The sequence below is a fragment of the Mesoplodon densirostris genome, chromosome 7 (assembly GCF_025265405.1).
Source record: "Mesoplodon densirostris isolate mMesDen1 chromosome 7, mMesDen1 primary haplotype, whole genome shotgun sequence".
Lineage (NCBI taxonomy): Eukaryota > Metazoa > Chordata > Mammalia > Artiodactyla > Ziphiidae > Mesoplodon > Mesoplodon densirostris.
In genome coordinates this window covers 7,733,877-7,756,186 of record NC_082667.1, presented here as the reverse complement: position 1 = coordinate 7,756,186, position 22,310 = coordinate 7,733,877, and the positions used below count along the sequence as shown (strand labels likewise).

Genomic DNA, 22,310 nt, shown 5'->3' with positions numbered 1-22,310 from the left:
TGGTAGGGGTGGTGTCTGAGAAAGGAGGGGACAGGCTAGGGACATTCTAGGGGAAAAAAAGGAGCCAGGGGAATTCCTTGGTGGTCCAGTGGTTAGGACTCTGCACTCTCACTGCTGAGAGGGCGAGGGTTGGGTTCGATCCCTGGTCACGGAACTAAGATCCTGCAAGCCGAGTGGCCAAAAAGAAGGAGCTAGGATTTGGAATAGCCATTCATTTTTTCTTTTCATTCATGTGATCATTTCACAACATCTCTTCAGCAAGGCCTCCTGCGTGACAAGGTTGCAAAGATGGTGTCCCTGCCAGGCAGGACCTTGCAGACAGTGACAGTGGAGTGTGATTAAGGGTCGTCCTAAAGGCGTGTGCACAGTGCTGTGGCCCTGGGGAGCCTGGGGAGCCTCGGGAGGAGGTGAGCTTTGAGCTACAGCAGAAGGACAGACAGAGGAGTGGGAAGGATAGTCCTGGCAAAAGGGCGGCAGGCGAGGACGCAGCAGTCCCGAGAGAGCGCGGGGAGGCCCGGAGAGCAGGAGGCGCCTGTAGCCCCCCAAGCCTGGTGGTGGGGCACCCCCAAAGGGTTTCACTCATGGTGGGGACAGGTCATTTGTGAGGTTCTAGAACACAGATGTGGAGGGTGGGTCAAAACATGAGACCTAGAGGCAGAGAAACTCCCACTGGTCCCAGTGACAGATGGGCAGGCCTGAGCCAGATCCCTTACGGGAGCAGGATGGAAAGAGGACGGCCCACCTGGAAAGGACCAGGACTTTGGACGCAGACAGACTCTGGCTGCTGAGGAGTGCAGCTCCAGGCCGAAATCCTACATGAGGGCTTTCAGGCCGACCGCAAGAATCACAAGCCAGGGCGGTGTGGTTTTCTGGGGAGCATCACAGTCAAGGACTCAGACCAGCCCAGGGACCTCCTTGTGCGGCCTCAGCTCAGGTGCTTTCTAGGGGCTTTGCCAACACCTCCTTACTGGGGACGTGGGCTGAGACCCTTCCTCCTCTTTTTTTTTTTTTTTTGCAGTACGCGGGCCTCTCACTGTTGTGGCCTCTCCCATCGCAGAGCACAGGCTCCGGACGCGCAGGCTCAGCGGCCATGGCTCACGGGCCCAGCCACTCCACGGCATGTGGGATCTTCCCGGACCAGGGCACGAACCCGTGTCCCCTGCATCGGCAGGCGGACTCTCAACCACTGCGCCACCAGGGAAGCCCCCTTCCTCCTCTTTGATGTAGTATCTTTCACTCCCAGCGCTTCTCTCCCTCCCTTCCCCCACTCCCCACCCCACTCCCACAGTCCATAAAGAGGCAGGAGACCGTGTCATCTGACCCTACCCAGTGCTGTTCCATTGGGGAAAATGGACCCCTGGGGACCTGATGCCTCTTTCTGCCTCTCGGACAGTAGCGGTCAGTGAATAAGACCGACTGTTCTTTCAGGGTGGCTCATCGTCCTCACTGACCACCTCAACACCTGGCAGCCCGACAGTGAGACGAAGGTGTGTCATTGTCCACTCACTTTTAAACAGTTCTGAAGCTGCCTGCTGGCTTTCCATTTCTGCCTAAGGTCCCAAATCATTCAGCCTTTACCCACAGATTCTGCTTTCCTACCTATATTCTTTTTCTTTCTTTCTTTTTTTTTTTTTTCGGCTGTGCTGGGTCTTCGTTGCAGGCTTCTTTAGTTGTGGTGCAAGGGCTGCAGAGCTCGCAGGCTCAGCAGTTGCAGTGTGTGGGCTTAGTTGCCCCGAGGGCTGTGGGATCTTAGTTCCCCGACCAGGGCTCAAACCTGCATCCCCTGCATTGGAAGGTAGATTCTTAACCACTGGACCATCAGGGAAGTCCCACCTGTATTCATTCAAATTGTCCTTTTTCTGAAGTCATTCTAGTTCTGACACATCTCTTTTTACATGTTGAAGCCAAAAGTTACATGATCTCTAAAGGCCTGACGAAAGCAACCGAGAGGCAGATAAGCAATCTGTTCTCAGATGTGTCATATTCCTGTTGGAGGAGCGGGATAGAGCACAGGTTTTTCTTGCTGACTTCTTTCCAGAGCTTGTTTTTTTAAAGCCACCAGTCCCCCCCAAAAAGGGAATTCCCTGGCAGTCCAATGGTTAGGACTCAGCGCTCTCACAGCTTGGGCCCCAGGTTTGATCACTGATCAGGGAACTAAGATCCCACAAGCCATGCAGCGCAGCCGTAAAGAAAAAGCCGCCAGTTATCTCTTCTTTTCTTGCACTGATATCGTGTATTGTACTTACCTTTTGGTGGGTGGCTCTATGGGACCATTCAAGCCGTATTCACTGAACGCTTTGCTTGTGGAGCAGGTCCTGTTCTGGGACCTGAAGCTAGTGCTGAACAAGACAGAGAGGATCCTCCTCGCTAAACCCTTCCTTTCTGGTAGAGGGGATAAAGAAAAGACAAGTAAAGAAATAAACACGGTGATTTTGGACAGCAATAAGTGCCAAGATGAAAATAAAACAACCATGTCCTAGAGAGTGACTGGGAGAGGGGAGTCAGGGAAATGTTGGGGGGAGTTGTGACTGATAAGAAGGGAACACCCATTCTTCCAAAGGAAGAGTGTTCTCTGCAAAGGGAACAGCAGGTACAAATATCTAAGGTTAGAAACCGCTTGACAGGTTTAAGAAACAGAAAATGAGAGAAGCCCAAGCAGAGGAGGAGGGCAGAGAAGTGGGCAGGGGCCTCTGAGCCGGCAGCCCTTACATTTCATTGGAAGTGAGACAGGAAGATTCTTTTTTTGGGTGGGGCGGTGGGGGAGAGTGGGGAAATTTAGGCAAAGGAGGAACATGATATGTTTTATGTTTGAAAAAATCTAATTCTAGTTGCTGCGTGAAGAATACATGGCAAGGTAGGGAGCCAAAGTAGAAACCGGAAAACCAAGTAAGTTAGGAAGCTACTGCGGTTGGTGGGACTTCCTCACGCACTGGGCATAAGGTGTAAGGAGCCAGAGAGGGCGAAGAGGACTTCGGCTACTCCCAGCAGACCTCATGTTTTTAATCAAGGTCAGGCAGTCCTATCCGATTGTGCAGGTGTTGCTGCATGCAAAATAGGGGACAAAGAAATTATGTGCATTATTTCAGTTTATTTATAAGTTTCTATGTTCAGAAGGCATTCAAGGCTCCAGGGCAGCAAAGGTGCATAAGACACAGTCCCTGTTCCAAAGAGGCAGAAATGATATGGGTCAGTCATGAGAATTAAACAAATTAATATTTATAAAATGTTTACTACTTGCCAGGTGCTATTTTAAGCACTATATATAGGTTAGATATTATTGTTGTTATTATTATTATATTCATCAGCAGCATCAGTCTTGAGAAGATGATGAACGGGATCCAGAGAGCCCCAAAGCAGAAAGACTGGTTCCCCATCTTTTTAAATCTCTGCATTGCACTCTAATTTCTCCCAGTCTACCTCCCAATTCTCTTCAGCTGTGACAATTCTTTTTCTTTTTCTTTTTTTTTAAATATACATAATCAGGGAGTTCCCTGGTGGTCCAGTGGTTAGGACTTGGTGCTTTCACTGCTGTGGCTTGGGTTTAATCCCTGGTTAGGGAACTAAGATCCCACAAGCTGTGCAGCACAGCCATATATATATATATATATATATATATATATATATATATATATATATAGTCATTTTTATACTGTCTTGTTTCTTCTCTTAATTCTTTTATATATTTAGATCTTTTGTGCACGGTTATTTTACATTCTGTATCTGATAAATCTAACATCTGAAGTCTTTGGGGGGATAAACCTGTTGCTTTTGTTTCTCCTGAATTCATGGTGACTCTTTTTTCTTTGTGGGTCTGGTCGCTTTTTTGTCGTGGGAATTTTTTTATTGGTTGCATTTAATTCCTGGAAAACCTGAAGATCCTGATTTGGGGGCGCTCCTTTAGAAAAGCCTGTAGTTACTCCTTCTAGACACAAGGTGGCGCTACATCATGATAAATTAATTTCTGGCGGGGGAGCTAAAGGACAGTGTGGTAGCAGGTGCCATGGTTCACCGGAGCCCGTCTTATTCTTAATTTTTCCCACCACAGGGAGAGGCAGTTTTCTTTGTAGGTTCCCTTTACTGGTGGGTGGAGATTTTCTGGTCTACTCTTTCACTAAAGGTATAGCCCATTCCAGGATCTTGACTTAATTTATCAATCTTGGGTTCAGCTACCTTAATGTCTGGGCCACAGTCTAGTCTTCTGCGTGTTTCTTTAATCTTCAAGGTTGCAGTGTTAGCATTTGCCCCAAGGGCTGCACAGTTCCAACACGCGGTTTACACTCACTTCCTTGTTTTGAAGGGGACTTTGGGAAGTTCCCTTACTTCTTGCAAAGTCAGCAATGGTTTTAAAATCATGTTATAATGGTTTGGAATCTAGTTGCTTTAGACACATGTAGCCCTCGTGTCACTATACATGTAAATTAGTCTCCTGCAATTTCTCCTACTGTGATCGGTGCTGTAAAAATAAGTATAACATTCGATGACACGAATCCAATGAGACGCTATTTAACATGTTTGCCCAAGTTATAAACCCTTTATGTGGGACTTCCCTGGTGGCGCAGTGGTTAAGAATCCGCCTGCCAACGCAGAGGACAGTGGGTCAAGCCCTGGTCCGGGAAGATCCCACATGCCGCGGAGCAACTAAGCCCATGTGCCACAACTACTGAGCCCGTGTGCCACAACTACTGAAGCCCGCGTGCCTAGAGCCTGTGCTCTGCAACAAAGAGTAGCCCCCGCTCACCGCACTAAAGTCCATGCACAGCAACAAAGACCCAACGCAGCCAATAAATAAATAAATTAATTAATTAATGTATTAAAAAAAAAAACCTTTACGTGTGACCCTCAGACACCACCCCCATTTTCAACCTCAAAGCAGGTTCATTTACTATTTCCTAGCTCTCAGGGACTCCTCTCTGAGTCTCAAATAATGATGACCTCTAATAACCTCTGTTAATTCCTTAAGGAATTTAACAGGCGTGTTCTGAGACCCTGCTGATGTAAAAACATCTGGCTTTTTAAAATATCTTCGGCCATTTCCTGCCTGATCTTTGTTTGTCTTTCAATCCTCCTTTCCAAGAGGAGTGAGTTGTTTTCTCACTAATCGTGCCACGCTTAACCCTCACCTCACTGCAGCACTGTTCTCCGGGCCCAACTAGCAGCCCTTGCCATAGGCCAGTGGAAGCAACTCAGACCTGGGACTGCATGGCCCGAGGGATGCCGGCCATTCTCTCTGGTTCTAATGAGGTGCATAAAGAAAAGGAGCTCCAGCCCCTGCACAGATGCCTCTGGACAGAACCAGAGAGAGGAGACAGAAACCCATGCCCAGCAGTGCAAAGGCAAGCTTACAGGCATCATTTCTGCCCCCCAAAGGATTTAATTAAAACAAAATCAAAAAAGTATTTTAAAATGTTATTCTCTTGCTAACTGGTAATGTGGTGAGAAATGACAAACTACAGAGGATCACTCTGACCTCCTGATCCCTCCTTGCCCCGTTTCTAAGAGCCACCTTCTGTTTCACATGCATACTGCTTTCTCCCTTTGAACCAGCCACCAACTCCCCTGAGATGCTCCAGTGACTGCTCCCCAGCACTGCTGTGTCCGGCCTAAAATCCCTGATACCGTGGTGGTCCTGGACTGGCCACTGGGGCCCAAAGATGGACCAGTTGGAAGGGATCTCAGAGGAAAATGGGGCACAGAAAGGGCAGTGACTGTCTCAGACAGACCCTGTTCTTTCACACCAGGAACGTAGGCTTCCTGGATCTGTGCAGGAGTGGAGGCCACCAGAACTGGAGTCTGAGTCAACTTCCATCAGACTCATAACTTCCTCAGCTAGAATGGGCAGTGTATTTCTTCTATTAGAAGCATCCAGGGACTTCCCTGGTGGTCCAGTGGGTAAGACTCCATGCTCCCAGTGGAGGGGGCCCGTGTTTGATCCCTGGTGGGAGAACTAGACCCTGCATGTGGCAACTAAGAGTCCACATCCGCAACTAAGAAGTTCGCATGTCTCAATGAAGCTCCCGCGTGCTGCAACTAAGACCCAGCACAGACAAAATAAATAAATAAAGTAAATAATAAATATTTTTTAAAAAGAAGCATCCAGAACACCATTTTTTTTAACATCTTTATTGGAGTATAATTGCTTTACAATGTTGTGTTAGTTTCTGCTTTATAACAAAGTGAATCAGCTATACGTATACATATATCCCCATATCTCCTCCCTCTTGCGTCTCCCTCCTACCCTCCCTATACCACCCCTCTAGGTGGTCACAAAGCACTGAGCTGATCTCCCTGTGCAATGCGGCTGCTTCCCACTAGCTATCTATTTCACATTTGGTAGTGTATATATGTCCATGCCACTCTCACTTCATCCCAGCTTACCCTTCCCCCTCCCCGTGTCTTCAAGTTCATTCTCTACATCTTTATTCTCTGAATCTTTATTCCTGTCCTGCCCCTAGGTTCTTCATAACCAATTTTTTTTTTTTAGATTCCATATATATGTGTTAGCGTACGGTAATTGTTTTTCTCTTTCTGACTTACTTCACTCTGCATGACAGACTCTAGGTCCATCCACCTCACTACAAATAACTCAATTTCGTTTCCTTTTATGGCTGGGTAATATTCCATTGTATATATGTGCCACATCTTCTTTTTTTTTTTTTTAAATAGATTTATTTATTTATTTATTTTTGGCTGTGTTGCGTCTTCATTGCTGCCCGCGGGCTTTCTCTAGTTGCAGTGAGCGGGGGCTGTTCTTCGTTGCGGTGCGCGGGCTTCTCATTGCGGTGGCCTCGCTTGTTGCGGAGCACGGGCTCTAGGCACGCGGACTGCAGTCGTTGCGGCGCGTGGGCTCAGTAGGTGTGGCTCATGGGCTCTAGAGTGCAGGCTAAGTAGTTGTGGCACACGGGCTTAGTTGCTCCGCGGCATGTGGGATGTTCCCGGACCAGGGCTCGAACCCGTGTCCCCTGCATCGGCAGGCGGACTCTCAACCACTGCGCCACCAGGGAAGCCCATGTGCCACATCTTCTTTATCCATTCATCCGATGATGGACACTTAGGTTGCTTCCATGTCCTGGCTATTGTAAATAGAGCTGCAATGAACATTGTGGTACATGACTCTTTTTGCATTATGGTTTTCTCAGGGTGTATGCCCAGTAGTGGGATTGCTGGGTCGTATGGTAGTTCTATTTGTAGTTTTTTAAGGAACCTCCATACTGTTCTCCATAGTGGCTGTATCAATCTACACTCCCACCCACAGTGCAAGAGGCTTCCCTTTTCTCCACACACTCTCCAGCATCTATTGTTTGTAGATTTTTTTCTTTCCTTTTTTTGGCTACGTTGGGTCTTTTTTGTTGCTGTGTGCAGGCTTTCTCTAGTTGCAGTGAGCAGGGGCTACTCTTTGTTGCGGTGCCTGGGCTTCTCATTGTGGTGGCTTCTCTTGTTGCGGAGTGCAGGCTCTAGGCATGCGGGCTTCAGTAGTTGTGGCACACGGGCTCAGTAGTTGTGGCTCACGGGCTTAGTTGCTCCGCAGCGTGTGGGATCTTCCCAGACCAGGGCCCGAACCCGTGTCCCCTGCGTTGGCAGGCGGATTCTTAACCACTGCACCACCAGGGAAGTCCTGTTTTTTGATGATGGCCATTCTGACTGGTGTGAGGTGATACCTCATTGTAGTTTTAATTTTCATCTCTCTAACGATTAGTGATGTTGAGCATTCTTTCATGTGTTTTTTGGCAAGTTGTATATCTTCTTTGGAGAAATGTCTATTTAGGACTTCTGCCCATTTTTGGATTGGGTTGTTTGGGTTTCTTTGATATTGAGCTACATTAGCTACTTGTAAATTTTGGAGATTAATCCTTTGTCGGTTGCTTCATTTGCAAATATTTTCTCCCATTCTGAGGGCTGTCTTTTCGTCTTGTTTATGGTTTCCTTTGCTGTGCAGAAGCTTTTAAGTTTCATTAGGTCCCATTTGTTTATTTTTGTTTTTATTTCCATTTCTCTAGGAGGTGGGTCAAAAAGGATCTTGCTGTGATTTATGTCATAGAGTGCAGAACACCATTTCTTTTTTTTTTTTTTTTTTTTTTGCGGTACGCGGGCCTCTCACCATTGTGACCTCTCCCATTGCGGAGCACAGGCTCCGGACACGCAGGATCAGCAGCCATGGCTCACGGGCCCAGCCGCTCTGTGGCATGTGGGACCTTCCCGGACTGGGGCACGAACCTGTGTCCCCTGCCTCGGCAGGCGGACTCTCAATCACTGCGCCACCAGGGAAGCCCAGAACACCATTTCTTAAACTTTAACGTGTGTAAAAGTCACAGGGAGAGCTTTGTACAATGCAGATTCCTGGGCCCCAACCTCAGAGATTCTGATTCTGTCAATCCAGGGTGGGGCCTGGGATTCTGCATTACTAACCCCCCAGGAAGTCCTCATGCTACTGCTCCATGGACCACGCTGGGATCACCCCTGACCTCGAAATGGGCAGACCCTTACCTACTGTGTTAGTTCGGGTGAAGGCTACAGAGACGTCAGAAGGCAACAGCCCAGGGTGGATAGTCAGCTGTGCTCCCAGAGTCCCTGGGTTCCAGGCGCCTCCTGTATCCTCAGCAGTGGCCCCCAGGGGTCACCATTTCCAGCCAACAGTCAGGAATCTCCTTTTAAGCAAGCGATGGGCAATTTGCAAGCGACAGTTTTGCTCACATTTCTCTAGCAAGAACCCAAGCACAGCTTCCCACTGAGGGGAACGTAGCCTCGCTCAGCAGCCACATGCCCTGCGGCCACGCTATGACCGTGGAAGCAGGGAAGAATGCCACCGTCTGTGACACACAATCCAGTAAACCAGAGCTCCGAGGAGCACGTGGGGAGGCTGATGCTGTACGTCGAGCCCGTGTGAAACTGAACTTAGGTGACTTGTGGGGGACTGTCACAAGCCCCAGGTAGAGCAGGGTAGCAGAGCACCGAGGCTCTGGAGGTGGAGGCTCAGATGCATCCAGGCGAGCTGTGTGACGTAACAGCCGTGCGACCTGGGGTGGGTTACATACTGTCCCTGAGCCAAGGCTGCTTCCTGTGTGAACTGTGATGGTAACATCGTGATGCTTGGAGTCCCAGTGAATGGCAGGCATTCCAGACGTTCAGGTCACCACGAGGGGGCCCCGGTTTGATCTCAGACCACATCAGGACATGAGTGGGTACAAACTCTGCCCCCTTTATTGCCAATTAAGTGAACAATTTCAGCCAGTTTTTAATTCCCATTAAGCAGTTAAGATGGGTAAAGAAAACAAGTGCCATTGATGGGCAAGGCAGACACTACTGTACTGGAGACCCCGAGAGGGGCCCGGACAGGCAAACCTCTCAGTGGAGATGGGGGTGTGGTGATTGGATTCGGGGCCAGAGGTCGGGAGTGCACTTCATTTAACAAGCACTTACTGGGCTGCTTCGAGCACTGGGCTCCGTGCTGGGAAACGATCAGAAGTATGACCCCTGACCTCAGGGAGCACCCAGTCTAACTGGGAAGCTGAGAAGTAAACCCACAACCATAATAAAGCATAGGCGAGGGCTATGATCAAGGCATGGGGGTGAGCAGAGAGGTCTTTAAAGCCCAGAGTCAGATCTGGGCAGGAGGAGGTGAGCAGAGGAAGGGCTCCGGGAGACAGTGCTCAGCCTGGGTTGGAGCCACTCAGCCCCAGGGATGCGGGAGTCACCCTGCAGGCACCGCCCACTGCTGTCCCAGAGGGAACGGACCTTCTAGGTGGGAGGCAAGGGCACAGCTTGTTCAGGGACCTCAAGCAGGACTGGGCTGCCTGAGAACAGAGGGAGAAGCAAGCTGGGGGGAAGGGTAGGCCAGGAGGAGAGGGAGTTTGGGCTTTTTCCCGAGGGTGACGGAGCCACTGAAGGATTCTGGACTAGAGGAGACCGGGCTACCCTCAAATCATGCGGGGAGAGGTCTGAAAGGAAGTGAAGGGGGAGGCAGGTGAGGATGTGTCACCGGAATCCAGGGAGCTAGGCGGTCAGTACCAGGCAGCCAAGCAGAAGCTCTGCGAGTGTGCGGGCTGGAATGTCACCAGCGCCCCTGGCTGTGAGTTTACTTCACAGACTGAGGAAGCAAAGGAATCAAGGCACGTGCTGCTGGGAGGCCCACGCCAGCTTTGGAATCTGGGTGGAGTCCAGGTCCCCAGGCCTCCTGCTCCCCGAGGCGACTCCCCGGCCCCCTCTGCGTGCTGGAGGTGCCTTGATAAAGAGGGGCGCAGCCTCTCGCATCAGAATCACAAGCTGGTGCTTTCACTTGGCCTCCAATCTGGGCAGGTGGGCGGTGGTCTCACTGGGGAGCTAGTCACCCAGCCAGGCTCATCCCCGGGAGTGGAGGAGGTACTCGTAGCTGAGGAAGGTGACTGCGTTGACGGGGAACGGCACGGGCACTGTTGATGCTGAGCCCCTGGAAGAAGACCCCCAGCCCTTCCCGCCGGGCGCTGCTCACCATGCAGTCCAGCAGCCCCCAGTGCACCCTCTGCCTCAGCCCCGCCATCTGCATCCGGGACTTGATCACGTCTAAGGGGGTGGCTGTGACCCAGGAGGTGACGCCGGTAAAGCCCCCTGCCACCAGCACTGTGCCCGAGCCTGGGGTAGAGGAACTGGGGGTGAGGGGGGTCAGACTGAGGAACGAGGCACCCTCCTGCGTCCGCAGGCTCCCTCCCCATCCTCCAGGGCTCAGTCCAGCCCCCCCCCACTCCTCTCTGTCCTCCACCCTCTCATGCCCCTTCGCTTACTGGGGTTCTGGCCATCCGGCGTGAATTGGCGACACAGCCATTCGTAGGTGACAAAATAGATTCCCAGGGTGGGGTTGTCCCGCAGCGTCAGGGCCCAGGCTCCCCGGAACAGCTCCCGGGGCCCCTCGGCCTAGAAGATGGAGGCCGCGCAGTGCACAGGCCCCTGGTACTGGGGTGGGGGGCTCCCTGACTTCCCCTTGGGCTCTGTCTGGTTTTGTAGCCAGACTTTGATCAGGTCAAAAGGGGCCAAGCAGTAGGCCTGTAGGGAAAGAAGCATGAAGGGCCTGGGTGGAGCTTTGGACGGGAACAGTCCCTCCCTCTGATCTTAACCGGGTGGGGTGGGGGGAGGCAGTGGACAGACAGGGCAGCATCTTCCTTCAGAATCTCGCCCGCTCTCAGCCTCTCCCACGCGCAGTGGGGGATGGGCCAGAGCCCCCTCCCTTAGCACCAGGCCCCTGACAGCAAGGGACACTGCCCCTCCCCTCGGCCGAACTTGCTGGCATGCACGCGGTGCTTAAGAAAGGGAGTTCCCTGGCAGTCCAGTGGTTAGGACTCGGCGCTTTCATTGCAGTGGCTCAGGTTCAAAAAAAAAAAAAAAAAAAAGGATTCAGTCTTTCAGTCTGTGCCCATGAAACAGCAGGGGACAGACCTCTCCCCAGGGGGAAGGAGGGCACCTCACCTTCATAGATTCCCCCTTCCCCACCTCCTGCAGGACACCTCTCAGAGGCCCCTGGGTGGAGAAGCGCCTCTCGCAAACCCCCAAGCACTAGTGTCCCAGCAGAAGGTGGGTGACAGGGTGGGATCTGCGGGTCCTTGAACTTTATCACCTGGCTGGGGCAGACAGGACACAGATTCGGGGTAATGTTGGTGCTGGGGACGTGGAGGGAGGTTGTGGGGAGGGGCCGAGGTGTGGGTCAGGGATGCAACCAGGTCAAGATCAGCTGTGAAAGTTCAGGTGAGAATTGAGGTCCAAGCTGAGGTTAGCATATCATTTATGGACTTATGTGGTTTTTCTCTTTTCTCTTTCGTGGAAGGTACACAAGCTCAGTTCCTCAGCCCTGGAGATGGCTGATAGCGGTGGAGGCTGGCGGTTGGCTCTGGTGATCTTTAGAGGGTGGCAGTTTGCTTATTTCCTCCCCTTCAGGAGGGGCAGTGGGCTGGGGTCCCCCCCCCCGAGATGGCGCCCTGATGGCACCCTCCCAGCAGAGCCTGCGGGCAGTGCTGAGCTGAGGGCTGCTCCAGGGGCGTAACTCCTGGGGGTGAGAAAATGGCTGGGCGGGCTACGGCCCCTCCCCTTCCCATCCTGTGCCCACAGGGGCAGTGGGGACAGCAGACGTTGTTGCTCTGTACAACGGTGTCAGCCTTAGCCGTGTCAGAAGCAACTTTTGTACACAGAAGGGGTTGTCATTCCCTGCCCCGTGCTACAGAGTCTTCCTCGCCACCTCCACGTGAAAATACATTTTCCGTTCCAAGACCCTGTTAACCAGAGCCATGCGCTTGGTGGCAAACGGAGCTCCAGCTGGTCCCTGGACCCCATCCCCATCAGTGACCCGACAGGGCCCAGTTCTGCCATCTGTTCTGCTTTCCAAGGAGCCAGAGGGGAGGAGGACGGAGGAGCTGGGCCCGGCTGAGCCTGACTCAGGCCACTTAGCCTGGGGGCTCCTTCTCTTCGTTGTTTTTGTGGGGTGCAGGTCTCAGGGCTTGGGAAATATGCAGGCATGAGCCCCACACAAGGGCAGAAGCCAAGCCAGGGCCTTTTGGGTCTCATGAATGATTAATTCATTTAGTGAGCTCCTAATTCTGTCCTTTGTCCTTGCTCTGTGCCTTGGGACGTGTACAGGGGCTTCAGGGCAGGTGTCGAGTAGAGGGTGACCTAGGGCACTGGCTGGATTGTGGGATGCAGCCAGGCGCACGCCCTCTGCCTCTGAGCTCAGGCCCTCACTTAGCTGGGGATCCCCCTGGTGCCTGGAGGCCCCTCTTCCCTCCACCCCACCCCTTGAAAGCCCAGTTTTTAAGCGCTGAGAACAAAGACCAGAACCAAATGATTAGAGTCACTTAATGATTATAACACCCTGAGCCTCTCCCAGGGGGATTTGTGGACAGGCCCCGGGTGAGGCTCACAGATGGAAGCAGACCCCTCCAGAGGTGGGCGAGCCCTGCCAGCCTCAGAGGGCGGCATCAACTGCTTCTCCATCATGTCCTCTTGTCACTGTCTCCCCCCCACCCCAGCTCTCTCTACCTTTTTTGCCCCCTCTGTTCTCCATGACCCTCCCCTCCAGACCTGCAACCTGGAAGGCCACAGCTCAGCCAGTCAGGGTCTCGGGGAACAGCCAGGAGCAGGCCATTCTCCCACAGCAACTCGTATTCCCCTTGGGAAGGCCTGGGGTCTGTAGCCGTGGGTCGCCAGAGGGGGCTGGGAGGGAAAGGAGTGAATTGGCCATCACTGTGCCTGTGCCTGTGTATGTGACCACGAATGCGTGCGCTTGCCCCAGTGTGTGCACATGCCCCCATGCCGCCCCCTCACCTGCAGGAAGCCCCCTGTGCAGCTGGCAATGAAGACGTGCGTATAGCTGGGTGGCTGGGCCCGCCGCTCCTGGTGGGAGTCGGCTGTCAGTGCCAGCAGGGCGGTGCTGTAGACCCCAAACAGGACAGAGTTGACCACAGCTATGCTGGCGATGGGGAAGCTCATTCCCTTGAGGAAGCCCAGGAGCTGCAGAGAGACACGGGATGCTAGCTGGGTCGGTGCTGTGGGAGCCTCACCCTTGCCCTTTCTGGGCCTGGCAGGGCCTCCTCTGGCTGGAAACTGCTCCTGGGCCTGGCCACAGGGAGGTGGAAGGAGGCTAAGGCTGGGGGTGGCCTCAGCTCCACTTTGGGGGCATTAAGCTACTGCTCAGCTCCCCAGTGGCCCCAGATTTGGGTGAGCAGAGTTCTGTGGGTGGGGAGGGGAGAAGGACTGCCCACAGGTCTCCCGCCCCAAAGCCCCCCAAAAAGCCAGCCACCCACCGACTTGTGGCGGTAAGTCTTGACCATACAATCAATGATGCCCCGGTATGTGGTCTGGGTCTGCAGCCGCACCTGGACAGGGAGGACAGAGCAGGTGGGCAGGCTGGGCATCCTGCCCAGCTCATCCCTCGGCCCCTCTGAGCGGGATGCCAGCAGGGCAGGAGAAGCGGGAGAGAGCCTCCGTCAGCCAGGCCCTGCTCTCTCCCTGATGTCTGGTTCAGGCGACGTCTTTCATTCCTTGGGTGCCTCCCCTAGACTCACATTTACAGTGTCAAAGGGGTGTCCCAGGACCAAGCCCAGAGCTCCTGTGGTGACAAGAAGGTGCTATGAGTGAGGACCCTCAGGCCAGGCCGAGGAAGCAAGTTTGTATCCAGAGGGGAGCGGGATTCAGGCAGGAGGAAGCAGGGCAGGGCTTGCCTGCTAGACTCCAAAGAAACGTCAGCTGCCCCTTGCACCCTCTCCACTCCAGGCACTGGGTTAGGAAGGTGTGGGGACAGGGGACAGTGGAGAGAACCCTGGCCCTGCCTGGAGGGCGCGCAGGCAGAGGGGAGGAGCCAACCCCAGACGCCCAGTGTCCTCGCCCAGACCTGACGCCGGAGCATCCTGCTGACTTATCTGACTGGGGGACTCCGGGGCTCCCGCCTCGCTGCCAGCTCTGCTCCCTCCTTCTGCTGTCCAGGGCAGGGCCCTGATGCAGGACCGGCCCTCGCAGCGCTCTGCCCTGTAGCTGGCAGTGCAGGGCTGGGAGCCCTTAGAGGAGTCTTTCATTTTTTTAAATTTATTTTTTTTAATTAATTAATTATTTTTGGCTGTGTTGGGTCTTTGTTGCTGCACGTGGGCTTTCTCTAGTTGCGGCGAGTGGGGGCTACTCTTCCTTGCAGTGCACGGGTTTCTCACTGTGGTGGCTTCTCTTGCTGCGGAGCACGGGCTCTACACGTGTGGGCTTCAGTAGTTGTGGTGCATGGGCTCAGTAGTTGTGGCCCGCAGGCTCTAGAGCGCAGGCTCAGCAGTTGCAGCACACGGGCTTAGTTGCTCTGCGGCATGTGGGATATTCCCGGACCAGGGCTCGAACCCGCGTCCCCTGCATTGGCAGGTGGATTCTCAACCACTGCGCCACCAGGGAGGCCCCCTTAGAAGAGTCTTACTGGCACCAGGGGAGGAGGGCCCAGCCCCCAGTGTCTCCCCACCTCCTGGTCCTGCCCTACATAGCAGACGCTGGTCCCCGAGCTTTCGGTGAGGTCACAGCCCCGGGAGGCAGGTTCGGATGTCTCTTTCTCCAGAGAGAAATGTCACCCGGATGCTGGACTGGGTCCACAGCACAGCTGGCCTCAGGGCACGTTGCCAGGTAGGGCAGAGGCCCAAAGGGGAATGCAGGACAGCAGGTGAGGTCAAAGGTGAATTTCCTTTCTGAGCCCTGGAAAGTGGCTCCGGCGGTGCAGGTGAGTCTGGGAGAGCGCTCAGCACGGCACCTGGGCACTTGGCAGGTATCCAGGTTGTTGGGGGGCAGCCTGGGGACTGGGCAGCAGCACCCACCTCTCCTCTCCTCTCCAGCAACTCCCAGGAGGCTCCAGGACAGCTGGCTCTGGGTGTTCCAAGGCCACCAGGATTTTGGCTTCAGCTCCTCCTATGTCACCCACCTTCCCCAGGAAATGACCCGTAATTGGGGTTACTATGACAGAAGGAAGAAAACTGTCTCACCAGAGACCAGCCAGCCACAAACTCCTCCACGGGCCTTGTCTGGCAGGGACGGGCACTGGTGGCTCCAGCAGAGGGGACGCTGGTGAAAGTGTAATTCCACCCTCTCCCTGACCCTGGACTGATAATCTGCTAGTAATGTTTAACCCTGGTGAGGGCCCAGTGCCAAGACCAGTACGGGAAGGGAGCCAACGCAGGCGGCCTGGTGGCCTGGAGCTGTACGGAGCGTGAAACCTCACAGGGCAGGGAGGATGGCCCACGGTGGCCTGACCCCCCTTGCCGGCCAGCAATGGCCTCGCAGTGTGACTAGGCCTGGCAGCTGGGCTCAGGCCCTGGTGGGACCCCTCCAGGGCTGCCTCAGTCAGCCAGGGTTTAAGGAGCCAGCCCGGCCCGGCCCAAGCGAGACCTGCGGCGGTGGGGCCTGGCCACGGGGAGGCAGGCCCAGCAGAGAGGAGTGACTCACTGGGGCCCAAAGCCGCCTTCTCCAGGGGTTGTTTACGACTGACTCCCCCGCGTGTGTCAGAAACAGCCTCCCTCGCCTTCCCCTCCCCATGCCTTTTCCTGGGGGGAGGCTGGGGACTCGGTGTACAAAGGGTGGTGTATCTGTCTGCCTGGCAGTGACCGGGCTATGACTTCCCACTTCTCTTCGGACAACAACCCAAACTGACAGGACAGGGACCTGAATCCCTCCCTTCCTCTCTGCTTCCTTAGACCAACTTCCTCTGTCACCAGTTCATTAAACAAGTGCTATAGCATGAATGATTTTTTTTTAAATAAATTTATTTATTTATTTTTGGCTGCGTTGGATCTTCGTTGCTGCACACGGGCTTTCTCTAGTTGTGGTGAGCGGGAGCTACTGTTCATTGCAGTGCGCGGGCTTCTCATTGCGGTGGCTTCTCTTGTTGCAGAGCATGGGCTCTAGGCGCACAGGCTTCAGTAGTTGTGGCACGCGGGCTCAGTAGTCGTGGCTTGTGGGCTCTAGAGCACAGGCTCAGTAGTTGTGGTGCATGGGCTTAGTTGCTCTGCGGCATGTGGGATCTTCCTGGACCAGGGCTCGAACCCATGTCCCCTGCACTGGCAGGTGGATTCTTAACCACTGTGCCACCAGGGAAGCCCCAGCATGAATGATTATTCCACTCACCCTCTTGCTCTGTTATGAGCTGAGTTTGGTTAAATACAGTTACTCTTTGTTTTGAAAATGCTATTTTGTATCATTCAAACATTTGTTGCCACTTTGCTGTACACCAGAAACTAACACAACATTGTAAATCAACTATACTTCAATTAAGAAAAAATTTGTTGCCTCCTTTTATAAATCAGATGATTGCTCACCTGTTGTGCCTTCTGGTAAGTGTCTGGTACTTTTATTTTTTCTACTCTGTCACCTTTCTCTGCCCCAGAAGGGTGGCAGTGTACATGGAGTGGAAGCAGCACAGGCTTTGGCATCTTCTAAACCGGGTTCCAGGCTCAGCAGCCCCGGGCAGCCGGGTGATCTGTGGCCAGGCACACACTTTGAGCTTCTCTGCTCCCATGTCATTTGGGAGGCTTGGGAGGTCATCAAAGGGGGTTTCCAGGTGTTGTCGAGAAAAATAATCAATACACAATCTATAACAGGAACTGAAAAGGTTTTATTTGAGCCAAACTGAGGACTATAGCCCGGAAGACAGCCTCTCAGATAACTCTGAGGGACTGCTCGGGAGAAGCATGGTTTTCAGCACAGTTTTATGCCTTGTCAGAACAAAAAACATCAAACAAGTCAGGGATACATTCCTTCATGGTTTCAAAAAAACAGATCAGCACGTACACAGAGAGTCAGTATGGCCTTGGCGCCTGGGAAGTGAGACTTATCATTGAAGGAGCACCAGCATTGGCGTCCCAGGAAGAGAAGCACTTAATCTTCTTTTTATTTATTTATCTATCTATCTATCTATCTATTTATTTATTTGGCCATGCTAGGTCTTAGTTACAGCCTGCAGGATTTTTAGTTGCGGCATGTGAACTCTTAACTGCAGCATGCGAGATTTAGTTCCCTGACCAGGGATCAAACCCGGGCCCCCTACATGGGGAGCGTGGAGTCTTAACCACTGGACCACCAGGGAAGTCCCTAATCTTTTTTTTTTTTTTTAAAGGAATTTTGCCTTTTTTTTTTTTTTAAATTTATGGCTGTGTTGGGTCTTCATTTCTGTGCAAGGGCTTTCTCTAGTTGCGGCAAGTGGGGGCCACTCCTCATCGCGGTGCGCGGGCCTCTCACCGTCGCGGCCTCTCCCGTTGAGGAGCACAGGCTCCAGATGCGCAGGGTCAGTAGTTGTGGCTCACGGGGCTAGTTGCTCCGCGGCATGTGGGATCTTCCCAGACCAGGGCTCGAACCCGTGTCCCTTACATTAGCAGGCAGATTCTCAACCACTGCGCCACCAGGGAAGCCCTAAGGTGGGCATTCTTTACTTCTGGTCAATGTACCCTTTTCTCTAATAATTAAAGCAGACGTACAGTGTCTGTTTGATAGGCCACTGGAACAGGCTGTTCCAGTTAGCATCAAATTCAAGTTAACTCAGGTATAAGCCAGCATGACTTCCCCACACCTCAGTATGTGAGCATTTCTTTTGTTAGTGTCCACGTTCAGGACACCATCCAGGGCCATGTTTCTGACTTTCTGTGGCAACCTCACATCGATTCCTATGACGTAAGGCCCGGGAGACAGCAGTGATGGGGATGTGGTGGCCGGGTGGGATGCACACGTGCTACCGGGACATGGGGCCGGACAAGGGGGCCGACCCGTGGAGGCAGGCAAGGTGCTGACTGCACGTTTGGCTGCAAACGCGGAGAGAATGGTGGCGTACAGATGTAACGCGTTCTTCACGTCAACAGCCATAAAATATTCCGTCAGATTTCTATTCTCAGGAATGCTGGGAAGCTGGGGCCTGGGGTGGGGTTGAGGAGGAGGGGGTCTTCTCTCAAGGGCACGGAGATCCAGGGCTCGGGCACCACTGCCCAGAGAAAGCTGTGAAGTCCCCAAACGTGTCACCAACCCCTGGAGTTGCCTTGACCCCTCCCTTTCTCTCAACCTCACCACCATTCCGTGAGGAAACTGCGTTCATACTACCTTCCAAACAGATCCCGAGTCCAACCCCTCCTCACCTCCTCCACTGCTACTGCCCTGGCCCACAGCCACCATCACCTCCACCTGGATTCCTGTCCACAGCTGGCCTCCCTGCCCCCACCCTGTCCCTCCCACCCACCCACTTCCCCTTCCAGTCTGTCCTCCACAGCAGTCAGATGACACAGTTGAAACTGAAGTAGACTGTGTCTCTACCCTGCTCCACACCCTGCAATGGCCCCATCCTGTTCAGATTCAAAACCAAAGCCTTCCAGGGACTTCCCTGGAGGTCCAGTGGTTAAGACTTGGCGCTTCCACTGCAGGGGGCATGGGTTCCATCCCCACTAGAGGAACTAAGATCCCGCAAGCCACGCGTCGCCATCAAAAAACCCCCAAGAGGGCTTCCCTGGTGGCGCAGTGGTTGAGAGTCCGCCTGCCGATGCCGGGGACGCGGGTTCGTGCCCCGGTCCAGGGGGATCCCACGTGCCGCGGAGCGGCTGGGCCCGTGGGCCATGGCCGCTGGGCCTGCGCGTCCGGAGCCTGTGCTCCGCAGCGGGAGAGGCCACGGCAGTGGGAGACCCGCGTACCGCAAAAAAAAAAAAAAACCCAAGAAACAAAAAACCAAAGCTTTCCTAGATTCCAGGTGGCCTCGAGGTGCCACCCCTACTCTCTGACTTCCTCCGGCCACCCTGGCTTCCTTCTCTTCTTCCAACAGGCTCCCGCCCCCAGGCCTTCACACTGGCTGCTCCCTCCTCCGGCCGGCCTCCTCTTGCCTGGGCTCAGACATCGCCTGCGCAGTGAGCCCGCCCTAACTGGCTCGCTGAATACTGCCATCTGCCCCACCTGCCCAGCATTCCAGGTGTCCCTTCCCTGGTCCAACCTTTTCTTTCACTCATCACCTTCTGACACACTATGCAATTAACTTGTTGTCTGTCTGAGCAGGGATCTCTGGCTGTTTTGTCCACTAATGTTATCTTAAAGGCTTAGAACTATGTGTGTGTGGCACAGCGTAGGCAATGAAGGAGAAATGAACGAGTGGACAAGTGAGGGAACAGCATTAGTGAGCTGCCCTGCAGCCAGCCCCATCTCCAATGGGCCCCAAAGAATGTGAAGTCCTCCAAATGCCCCCAACCTGCCCCTCCAGATCTCTTACAGCTCTTAGTTTCCCATCAAATGCCCAAGGACCAGTCCTGCTGATGCTTCTCCTCTCCCGCTGCTGCCCAAGCAGAACATGTCCACCCCCACCACATTCTCGCGGGTGGACAGGTTCTAGGAAGCAGGGTTCCATCTCTGACCCCCCTCCCCCTAGAGCTGCCCAGGGCCCCTAGGGCTGCCCCCAAACACCTTCCCGAGTACTGGTCTCTCGCGGAGGGCTGGGCTGTTATCCTAGCTCTGCAGCTCATTCTCTCTCAAGTGATGCTGGGCAATCCCTCTGTGGCCCTTTACTGTTTGCAAAAGTAAAGGACCAGCCCAGCAGACTGCTGAGTCTAAGGCCTCTTGGCTCTGAAGGCCTTCAGGCTGCCCTGTCACTTCAGAATGGGTCCCACTCTCCTCTCTAATCCCACCACACCTCCCCAGTTCAAGGGAGACCCATTGCCACTGCCCAGAGGCTGGCAGAAGGGCAGCCCCACCCCTGACTAGCTCTTCTCCAATCCTCCAGCAAGGTCCACCAGCTTGACCCTCTGTCTGCCGGAGAAGAGCCCTGATCTTGACATTCTGTAGCTCACGACCTCCAAAATGGCCTGTCTGCTAAACCCACCACAGCCCTACCTCTGGTGTTCATGCCCGCCCCCCCTCCAGGTGCAACCCCACCTTCCCACCTGCTGTGCTCTGATGGCCCAGGGCTTCCCTGGTGTCCTAACCATGCTCCCACACCTCCCGCTACCTGGAATGCCTTCAGGAATCTCTTCCAGCGCCGCTCCTCACTGGATCTGGGTTCCAGTCTCCTCACCACCACCACGCTTCAAAATGCATTGAGACTGGTACATCCATCTGCGGTGGGTCGAATAAGGTCTCCCCACAAAGATGTCCACGTCCTAGTGCCCAGAACGTGTGACTGTTACCTTGTATGGCAACATGGACTTTACAGATATGATTAAGTTAAGGAACTTGATATGGGAAGATTATCCTGGATTATCTGGTGGGCCCAATGAAATCACAAGGGTCCTTAGACAGGGAGGTGGAAAATCAGAGCAGTAGGATCCAGGAAATGGGATCGACAGGTTAGATGATGCAAGGAAGGGGCCAGATGCCAAGAGATGCGGGTGGCCTCTAGGAGCTGAAAACGGCAAGGAAACTTTGTTACTGAACCTTTCTGATCCTGTTTTCTCATAAAATGGAAATATAATACTCACCTCTCAGTGTGTTATAAAGACTAAAGCACTTAGAAAAGGGTCCAGCACATTGTATATGCTCCGCAAACGGCAGCTACTATTTTTTTTATTAAAAAAAAAAATTTTTTTTAATTTTATTTTTGGCTGCGTGGGTCCCCGTTGCTGCATGCAGGCTCTCTCCAGCTGCAGAGAGCGGGGGCCACTCCCCGCTGTGGAGCACGGGCCTCTCACTGCAGTGGCCTCTCTTGCGGCGGAGCACGGGCTCTAGGCGAGTGGACTCACTAGTTGTGGCTCGCGGGCTCTAGAGCACAGGCTCTGTAGTTGTGGCGCACGGGCTCAGTTGCTCCGCGGCATGTGGGATCCTCCCAGACCAGGGCTTGAACCTGTGACCCCTGCACCGGCAGGCGGACTCTCAACCACTTCGCCACCAGGGAAGTCCCATGGCAGCTACTATTGTTCTCATCTCCACTCCCAAGGTCCATGAGGATGACATGAGGAAACACACAGGAAAGGGCCCAGCATACAGCAGGTGCTCAGGAACTGAGGATGCTGCTCTTCCTGCTTGTGACATTTTATAGCTCTTAAGGCAATTCTGTCATCTTATGTAGCTTTCAACATGCATCTCTCGGGGCTTCCCTGGTGGTCCAGTGCTTAAGACTCCACGCTCCCAATGCAGGGGGCCCTCGTTCCATCCCTGGTCAAGGAACTAGATCCCGCATGCCTCACGGCAAAGCCAAATAAATAAATATTTGATTAAATAAATAAACATGCATCTCTCCTGGGCTCCTTTCCCTCTCCTCTCTCCCTGCACTCCCCAGTGAAACCCCTGACGGCAGGGGCCACGTCTCACCCAGGCCTCCATCCCCTGCCCCAGCCCAGGCCACACACCCAGTAAGCACTCAGCACACTGAACTGTGTTCACACTTCAGTCCAGCTGGTTTAGGGAGGCCACCAAGCCACCGTGGCCTGTCCCAGAGCTGAGAACCTGGAGGGAGATGCCAATTCCCACTGCTCACGTCTGAGCTTCCTTGAGTCCTCAGGTCATGCTGGGAAGGAAGACATGATGTAATGGGCCAACTGGGGGGCAGTGTGGGTCCCGCAGGTCAGGCAAAGAGCTGTTTCAAATACTGAGGAAACTTGGACTGGGTTAGGAGCTGGAGCTGCCTTCCAATGCGCTGGAATCAGGGCAGGGCGAGCCCTCTACCTCCCCCCCACCCCCCACCCTCCTGATCCCCCAGCCCACTGTTGTCACTTAGAACAACCTCTGGCTACTCTGGCTTAGGAAGGCGCCGTATGGACCTGTTTTTCTCTCTGAGGCACCTCTACACCTCAGGCACACACATACTGGCTTTGCCAGGACATACATCTTAGTGACATGACCCTGGGGATAAGTGGTTTCACACCTGCTTCTTCGGGGCCCCAATGCCTCTCCCA

The 22,310-nt window shown here is 53.6% G+C and overlaps 1 protein-coding gene across 1 annotated transcript; it reads right to left on the bottom strand.

The window, feature by feature from the left end:
* Positions 1 to 10,332: 10,332 nt before the first annotated feature.
* Positions 10,333 to 14,057, bottom strand: SLC25A45 (solute carrier family 25 member 45). Its single transcript, XM_060105310.1, is given in 6 exon segments — positions 10,333 to 10,392; positions 10,394 to 10,602; positions 10,752 to 11,010; positions 13,276 to 13,461; positions 13,755 to 13,826; positions 14,016 to 14,057. Coding segments are annotated over 5 exon segments (741 nt in total). The 5' UTR covers positions 13,782 to 13,826; positions 14,016 to 14,057.
* Positions 14,058 to 22,310: the final 8,253 nt, after the last annotated feature.